This window comes from Gekko japonicus, unplaced genomic scaffold, assembly GCF_001447785.1.
Source record: "Gekko japonicus isolate JY-2015 unplaced genomic scaffold, Gekko_japonicus_V1.1 scaffold237, whole genome shotgun sequence".
NCBI classification, from domain to species: domain Eukaryota; kingdom Metazoa; phylum Chordata; class Lepidosauria; order Squamata; family Gekkonidae; genus Gekko; species Gekko japonicus.
In genome coordinates, this window is record NW_015161955.1 from 1,377,467 (window position 1) to 1,385,908 (window position 8,442).

The 8,442-nt window shown below is 44.6% G+C and overlaps 1 protein-coding gene across 1 annotated transcript in view; it reads right to left on the reverse strand.

Moving 5' to 3' along the window:
* Positions 1–2,510, reverse strand: part of CRYL1 (crystallin lambda 1) — a 73,625-nt gene extending 71,115 nt beyond the window's left edge. Inside the window, exon 1 of the mRNA XM_015429485.1 lies at positions 2,403–2,510. Coding sequence (XP_015284971.1) covers positions 2,403–2,443 — 41 coding nt within the window. The 5' untranslated portion in view covers positions 2,444–2,510. The remainder of the gene's footprint in view (positions 1–2,402) is intronic.
* Positions 2,511–8,442: the final 5,932 nt, after the last annotated feature.

Below are 8,442 nucleotides of genomic sequence, written 5' to 3' on the forward strand. Positions count from 1 at the left end.
ACTTGAAGGAACACAATTCACTGAATTTACCAAATCTCATTTCCGTGGCTGCCTGAAGATTTACTCATCATACACAAGAAGCTACCATTTACAAGCTTTAGTTCAAGCTTTTAGAAGCTCCAGTTAAACAATGAGTCTAAGGCAAGATCTAGAGAGGTATTTTGGGCATTCCCAAGGCAGATTTCTATGCCATATCGCAAACTGTTTATTAAACTCCCATCCATTTCAAGTTATGTCTGCCCTACTGAATGAGGAGTTTCTGTTTGACTAACACAGTTTCAAATCTGGGTGTGTGTGTGTGCACAGAAGCAGTTGTCCAGTTCTTTGGATTCAGGCCTTGGCTCAAATTTCCAAGGATTGGAATGCATGAACATAGTTTCAGAATGATCAAACAAGTCAGGGAAGCATTTCTTAAACTGCGGTTACACACACTATGTAATCCACTTTCAAACTGTTTTATTGTGTGAACTGGCAAAATTCACTTGGAAAGGGCACTGAAAGTCAATTATTTAGTATGTGTGACCTCAGCCTCTCTTTGTTATAATTTAAATGTGATGCACTTAGACTTGTCATGCATTCATAGTTCTCAATATATGTTCTCAATGTACGGATTGCCTTTTAAAGTGAAGTGATGTCATGTGACCAGTGTCACACAGAAGAACCATGACAATGAAACCCTTTAAAAAGAAGGGTGGGAAAGGAAAGCCGACAGGAAAACAGGGCAGCTACTGAGATAACAGGAAAAAATATACAGAAGTACATTACAAATGTAGCCAAGTAAAGTGAAAAATCCACAGTAATACAATGTGGATCCTACAAGCAAAGAGATTCTTGCTCTGGAGCAGCCTGACTCTGCTATCTATTAAGCCCAATAAGATCACTGGATTGCCCTGAAAAATGCCCACATGGAACTGAGAAGTGAGCAATCATGAACCATGTAAATGCAGAACAGACAAATGACAGTTTTACTCCAGCTTCTGTTGCATACAGCTTATAATTCACTCAATGTCTACACTAAATTCTTACACTATATGGAAGCTTAGAAAAGGCTTTGATAGCACTCTGTATTGTACTTTCCTCCAGAAGAACAAATAAAAGGTTTTCCCACCATAAACTCCTTGGTAAATGAAACATTAGTTTAATAGTATGAATTATTCCTAGTTTGGCATTTTGCCACCTTTTTAAAAAGCACAGTGTAACAATATGCTACAGGTTATTAATTGAACAGAAGCCATGCTAGATTCTACTGATAATACAGAGATAATTCTACATTACTATTTTATTCTTACATACACTCAATATTTATAATATCATTTTCACATCAGCTTAAGATTCAAAAGGTCCCTCTCCTGTTAGTCTGCAGCCCTATATGTCTAATCACATATACAGAAGTCACAACCCCACAGTGTATTCTGTTGACACATTTCTGGCACAGGAGGAATTGGTCTTTGCTCTGTGCTGAGGTGTTCCCATTTGTGCTGTTTCAGTTCTTTGGCCAGTTGGTCCTACCATCCAGGCAAGGCTAGACCTTACCCTCTGCATTCCTTTGGGGAATGATGCATAACTGAGGGCAGCCCCTAGCTCCTACCTTGGCCAAAGTCACATGACTCTGAACACATGCTCTGAACACACATTCACACCTCTAAACTGCACAGTTTGGGCAGCCATTGTGGAGAAAAAGCTTGTGCCTATTTGTTTGAAGAATTAGGCTGGCTCACTAACAGAGGTGAAAAAGCGAATGAAAAGATCATAAGACAGCACTTTAAGACAAAAGCATACACAAGACACATTTAAAAAATTTACCACACCACAGCTGGATACACTGCAGCATAAACTTCAGTAACAATGGTTTATTGCTTGCTTTCTAAAAAAGTGAGCAACTGCAGTTAACTTACTCAAAAAGAACTACATATTTAGGAATATTTATTCAAGCTGAACACAACTTTATATATTGTATATAACATTATGAAGACATTCTTACTGCCAACAAGTTGCTACAAAGAAATAATTTTAACTTGTTTGTAAACCTGTCTAAGCATCTGAAGATATGCAATCTTGGTTTTAAAAAAAATTAAGTGTACATTTTCCCCCTGCAACATCGTTTTATAAGAAAGACTAATTTTTTGTTCCACTGTGGTATGGTGTGACTTGAAAAGGTTAGTCCTGCGTTCACACACACAGATGTTATTCATTTAACACCAGCAGCATCAAGTGCTAATGCAAGGTTAGGTATAGGTGCTTTTTATTAGCCCATAGGCATCAACGGAAGCACACTACCGTCAGGGCAGAATCTACCCCCTTCACACATCAGCAGAGTTCCTGACTATATTAAGTATCACTTCTTAATCTCCTCTGTCGAGGCACTGGGCGCAAGAAGTACTCAAATACGTTAAGGACTTTACCTGCCAACAATCACAACCTGTCCCTCTTGTATAGTAGTCATCTTGCCAGAGCAAGTCTAACGCCAGGAGCACTGGAACGAGAGCCAAGAGCCTTCTGGGCAACTTGGGCCACCTCCTTCTTCATAGGAACGTTTCCTCCCCACCCCCAACTTCAGGAGATGTCACAAACTCTCCCATTGGCTCCCCGCAAAAGAATGATTCCCATTGGCTCTCCGCGTGCCCGCGGTGACTTGCTCCAGCATGCGTCTCCGTCCGAGTCCGGGTTACCGGTTTCGCGGGGGGGCGGGCATAATGACCCGTTTACAGGCATTTTTTCCAGTCAGCATGTGGGAAAGAACTTAATTTCCTTCTTCCTATTTCACCGTGAAGAAACCCCCCGGGGGCGGGGGGGGGGGGGGGGGGAGATCCCAGAAGCGTTATTTATGGGGTCCCCTCCCCAATCCCCAAATTTATTGTTTTTATCCACGATATTCTGAAAGGGAGGGGAGTGGGCTTGAAGAGAATTTTTTGTCTTCGTCAAACAGTCCAGAATTTTATTTTTTTATTTTTTCCCATTACTACTTAAGGACAAATTATATGTGCTAAATTTTGAAAACGTTTTTATCATTAAGCTTTCCTACCACCAAGATGCCCTGTTGTGAATAATTACAGCAGTTTTACAGAATAGTTAACCTAGTAAACCCCATGTTATGCATGGGGTGAAGGACCCTGCTTTTATGACAGAAGACATTCTTTGATCTAGAAGGTACCAGGTTCCATTTCTCACCTCTCCAAATTACAGTATTTCAGGGAGACCACATACATGCCTGTAACCTTGGAGAGCAGCTTCCGCATGCCATGGGGCTCCTTGGAACAGAGCCGGGACATCCATAATAATAGATAAATATATGGTCTGCCTTACTTAAGGTCGCTCTTTAAATCTTAATTTCCACCTGTAATAGTAGTATAGGTCAGGATCATCAACAGTTAAGGTGCAATGTTTCCAAAGCGTGGTTTATGACCTTTGTGGAGATGTAAATCCAAGTCTGATTCAGGTCTAAAGACGTCTAATTAAAAAGCAGGTGCAGGGGAAAAAAGGGATACAGGGATGGCACCAGAGGTGACATCATGATATATCTAACCTAAGAACGGGTTTAGGCAGCAAGTGCTGGGTGTGGAATATATGATTAGAAATTAGTGTGATTTTTCTTAAAGTTTGAGAAACACCAAATACTAAATACCAAACCAAAGCCAGGACTTTAAGTACTTAACGGTGTGATCTTAAGTAGAGAAAGTGACACCTACAGGTATAACTTACTGCTAATCAGTCAATGTTTACCCTGATAGGCCAGAGATAGGCACCTAGTAACAACAACATTCTATGAACCACTGCCACATGTCACAAAATGCAAGTAATTTTCCTTTCCTTCAATGTTATTTTTCATGAGGCACCTCCAAAGACTCAGCATTTTTTCACTGCAAACATGTCTTCCATTAGGTTCAACAGCAGTTAAGAAATATTTCCTAGCTTACTCAATAGTTTTTATTGAGAACTGCAAATATTTTCATTTTCCTCAGGTTTTTCTCTTTAGCATATTCCATTACCATATGCCAGTAACTCCTAGTTGTGTGTTGCAGAGTAATTACTAGTGTGCTATAAGAAATACACATTGAGAGGTGTCTGTCAGCTCACAGTACTCACCCACAGAGGTGGATGCTCACTGCACTAACTTTGCATGCTTAAATCTCCACCTGCTGGGGGTAGAATATTCTGCCCTATAGATAAGAGTGGAGCACTCCAGCGTTCTCACTGTAGATACCTGGCATTTGTCTGTTCTCAGAGAAGCTGCCTGTTATATCTCTCTATGAATTACTACTCTGGGCTTGCATCTTTGATTCACTGTTCTGAGTGCACCTACTGTTGATCAAGAATATACCTGGGTAAAAAATTTTTTACAAAAATCAAAGGCACAAGTATAGGTTGCAGGAGACACAGCTTGGTAGCAGTACACATGAAAAGGATCTAGGTCCTGAAATCAACAGGTTTAGACTGAAATAATCCTACATAGGATTATAGTGTTGATCACAAGCGGAACATGAACTAGCAGTGTGATATGGCTGCTAAAAACGCAGTTTGTGGCTGCATTGACAGAAGCCATGTCCAGATAACACACAGTAATGGTTTTATTCAATTCTGCACTAGTCAGATCTCACTTAGAACACTGTTTGGGGTATAGGGTTGCCAGGCATGGTTGCCAGAGGGCAGGACTAGAATTAATGGGCGGAAATTACACAAAGAAGTAGAATTCAGCTATGTGGTAGGAGAAAATTCCAAACAGTAAGAGCTATTCAGCGCCTCAGGAAGTGATGGGCTCTTCTTCACTGGAGGTCTTTAAGCAGAGGTTGAATGGCCGTCTGTTGAAGATGCTGCAGTCGAATATGTCAGCAATGAGACGGGGTTTGGGATAGATGACCTAAATTGTTTCAAACTCTGAGGGGGTGGTTACTCGTTAAAAACGTTTCCAGGCTTAAGGGTGAAGTGTACTTTCAATTTTAATTCAGAAGGGGGGAAAAGTCCTTCCTCAGCTATTAGAAATGTTGGAAATATTTACTCTACACACAAAGTCTCAGATGCTTTTATTGACAGCTACTGATAGCAGGCAAAATTTTAACCGTGAAAGGAGGGGCTAGAACCCAGTAAGAGGACAGGCATAGGGGACAACAAGCTGCGACTGTGAAGAAGAAAAAACAAACTAGAGTGTTAGATTTTTTGCCTCACAGAGTGGAGGCCCCAAGTTTAAAAAGTTTATATTACTAACACTTTAACAGCAGCAAAAATGAAGCCATAGTTCACCACTGTTAACCATTAGATTAATTTAATGTGTTACTTTGTGATCAGATCTCCAGTCTGTCAGTTGCTCTGGCCACTCACATCCCATGCACTACACAAGTCTTTGGCTGCATGCTTATGTTACAACCAAACCTCAGTCTGTCTGTGATCAGAACAAGTCAAAGTCACCCACCCCCTTTGCAGTCAATGCACTGCTAGCATGACAAACCAGGAAGTCTTCAGTGAATGGCAATTTGTTGTGATGTCTGATGGCAGGTTAACAAACCGTAGGTTGACTCTGGCTTGTAAATCAGGATTCCAAAACCATGAAAGCAGAAGCGGAAGAGAAACTGGCCTGCTCAAGGCTCTGAGAGATTACAGGAGGACATGATGTATGTATTCCTCTTTATTTGTTTATTTATTTTATTTCATTTATATCCCGCCCTCCCCGCATGCAGGCTCAGGGCTGCTTACACGGCACAACAGTGCAATAAAATATAACACATTGAAATAATTTAGGCACACAAGTGCAATAAAATTACACAATTAACCTCTTAAAAACACATTCAATAGTACCGGATGCATTGGTAGTTAAAAATACCCATTCGTTATCCTATCTCCCCGTGAGGTCAGCAGAAAAGGGGGAGTACCATGTTCCCAGTTGGCTAATCAGCCCACCCCGACGGCACTGCTCTGCAGTGCACGGTGGTGGTAATAGTGGCGGCGGCGGCTCCTACTCAAAAGCCTGGCGGAAGAGCTCCGTCTTGCAGGCCCTGCAGAACTGTAAAAGGTCCCGCAGGGCCCTGATCTCCTCCGGGAGCTCATTCCACCAGGTAGGAGCCGCCACCGAAAAGGACCTGGCCCTTGTGGCAGCAATCCTGGCCTCTTTAGGTCCCAGGGTCACTAGACGGTATTGTGACCCCGACCGAAGTGCTCTTTGGGGCCTATATGGGGAAAGGCGGTCCCTCAGGTATGCCGGACCCTGGCCATATAGGGCTTTAAAGGTAAGCACCAGCACTTTGAAGCGAATCCGGAACGCTATAGGCAGCCAGTCCAGCGCTTTCAGGACAGGCTGGATGTGATCCCATTTCGGGACCCCCATTACCAGCCTAGCCGCCGCATTCTGCACCAGCTGCAGCCTCCAAATTTGCGACCGAGGCAGCCCCATGTAGAGAGCGTTACAGTAATCTAACCTCGAGGTGACCGTCGCGTGGATCACTGTGGCTAGATCATCGCGGCTAAGGTAGGGGACCAGCTACCGCACCAGCCGTAGATGATAAAAGGCTGTTTTGGCAGTGGCCGCCACCTGGGCCTCCATCGTTAAGGTGGGGTCCAGGAGCACTCCCAAACTCCTAACCTCCGAAGCTGGCACCAACGGCGCCCCGTTGAAGGCCGGGAGTGGGAGCCCCAGTCCCATGCCACTCCGACCCAGGCACAGGACCTCCGTCTTCACGGGGTTCAGCTTTAGCCGACTCAACCTGAGCCACCCAGCCACGGCCTGTAACGCCCGGTGAAGATCTTCTGGGGCGGAATCCGACTGGCCGCCCAACATCAGATAGAGCTGGGTGTCATCGGCATATTGATGACACCCAAGCCCATACCTCCGGACAATCTGGGCGAGGGGGCGCATATAAATGTTAAATAGCATTGGGGAGAGCACTGCCCCCTGGAGCACTCCACATTCAAGTAGGTGCCTCTGGGACTGCTGCTCCCCTAGCCTAACCCTCTGTCCCCGTCCTTGGAGAAAAGAGACAAGCCATTGAAGGGCGACACCCAAATACAGCATTGGGGGGAAGAGGAGAATTGAATTTATACCCCCCCTTCACTCACAGTCTCAGAGCGGTTTACAATCTCCTTCCCATCCCTTTCTCTCCCCACAACAGACATCCTGTGAGGTAGATGGGACTGAGGGAGCTCTGAGAGAACTGCTCTTGAGAGAACTGTGACTGACCCAAGGCCACCCAGTTGGCTTCATGTGGAGGAGTGGGGAATCAAACCCAGTTCTCCAGATTAGAGTCCGCCGCTACTACAGTACTACACCAAACTAGAGTAGGGATGTCACCATCCTCCAGGTGGGACGTGGGGATCCCTTGGAATTACAGTTTATCTTCAGATTACAGAGATCAGTTCCTCTGGAGAAAATTGATGCTTTGGTGGGTGGGCTCTATGGCATTGTACCCCACTGAGGTCCCTGTCTTCCCCAAGCTCCACCCCCAAATCTCCAGGAGTTTCTCAATCTGGATCTGGCAACCCTACCCCCCCATCCCCTGTTGGTGGCCAGGGGGGACCTGGCAACCCTAGGGGGTGCACAGGACCACTTAGGTTCAGGGTTAGATGAGACTGATCACCTAGCTTCAGACCTCAGCAGTCAGATCTACAGGGCAACCACAGCGTAGTACTAAACTTATTTATTTAGAAAAAAAATTATGCCACCTTTCCAGGAACTACTGAGACACCTTACCAAATAAAACATAAGAACATAAAACATTAAAAAGTTGTTAATTAAAGCCCAGCATTAAAAACCAAGTCAGAGCATTAAAAACATAAATCACTGAGCAGCTAAAAATACATTTAATAGTTTTCAGGCTAAAACACCATAACAATTGTCTTAAAAATCAACCAATTCATTAAAAGCTTGGGTAAATAGAACCTGGTCCTGGTGCCTAAAAGAGAGTCATATAGGTGCTAGTCGACCCTAATAAAGGAGGGCATTCCAAAGGCAAGGTGCCACCACTGAAAAAGCCTTGTCTCTGGTTGCCACCCACCTCACCTCTGAAGATGAGAGCACAGAGAATATGGCTTATGAGGCAGGTCTTCACTGGCAGGCTGGACAGTATGGAAGGAGGCAGCCCTTTAGCTACCCTGGCCCAAGCCATAACAAGATTTAAAAGTATGAAACAACACTCTGAATTTTGCCAGAAATAAAGGGAGAGCCAGTGCAGATCTTTCAGCAATGGGATGAGATATTCCCTGTATCCTGCCCCTGACAGTAGCCTGGTTGTTGCAATTTGGACAAAATGAAGTTTCTGGGCAGTTTATAAAGGCAGGCCCATGTAGGGTTGCCAGCCCCCAGGTCCAGGCGGGGGTTCCCCCGCTTTTTGGGGCTCCAATCTGCCACTGACCAGCTAGCCGGTGGTGAGGAAGCCCCACCCCAAGGCCTGCCCCCAAGAGCAGCCACCCCTCTACTCCCCTCCTGTGAGATTTAAAGGGCTTCAGCTGATTGGCGGGGAG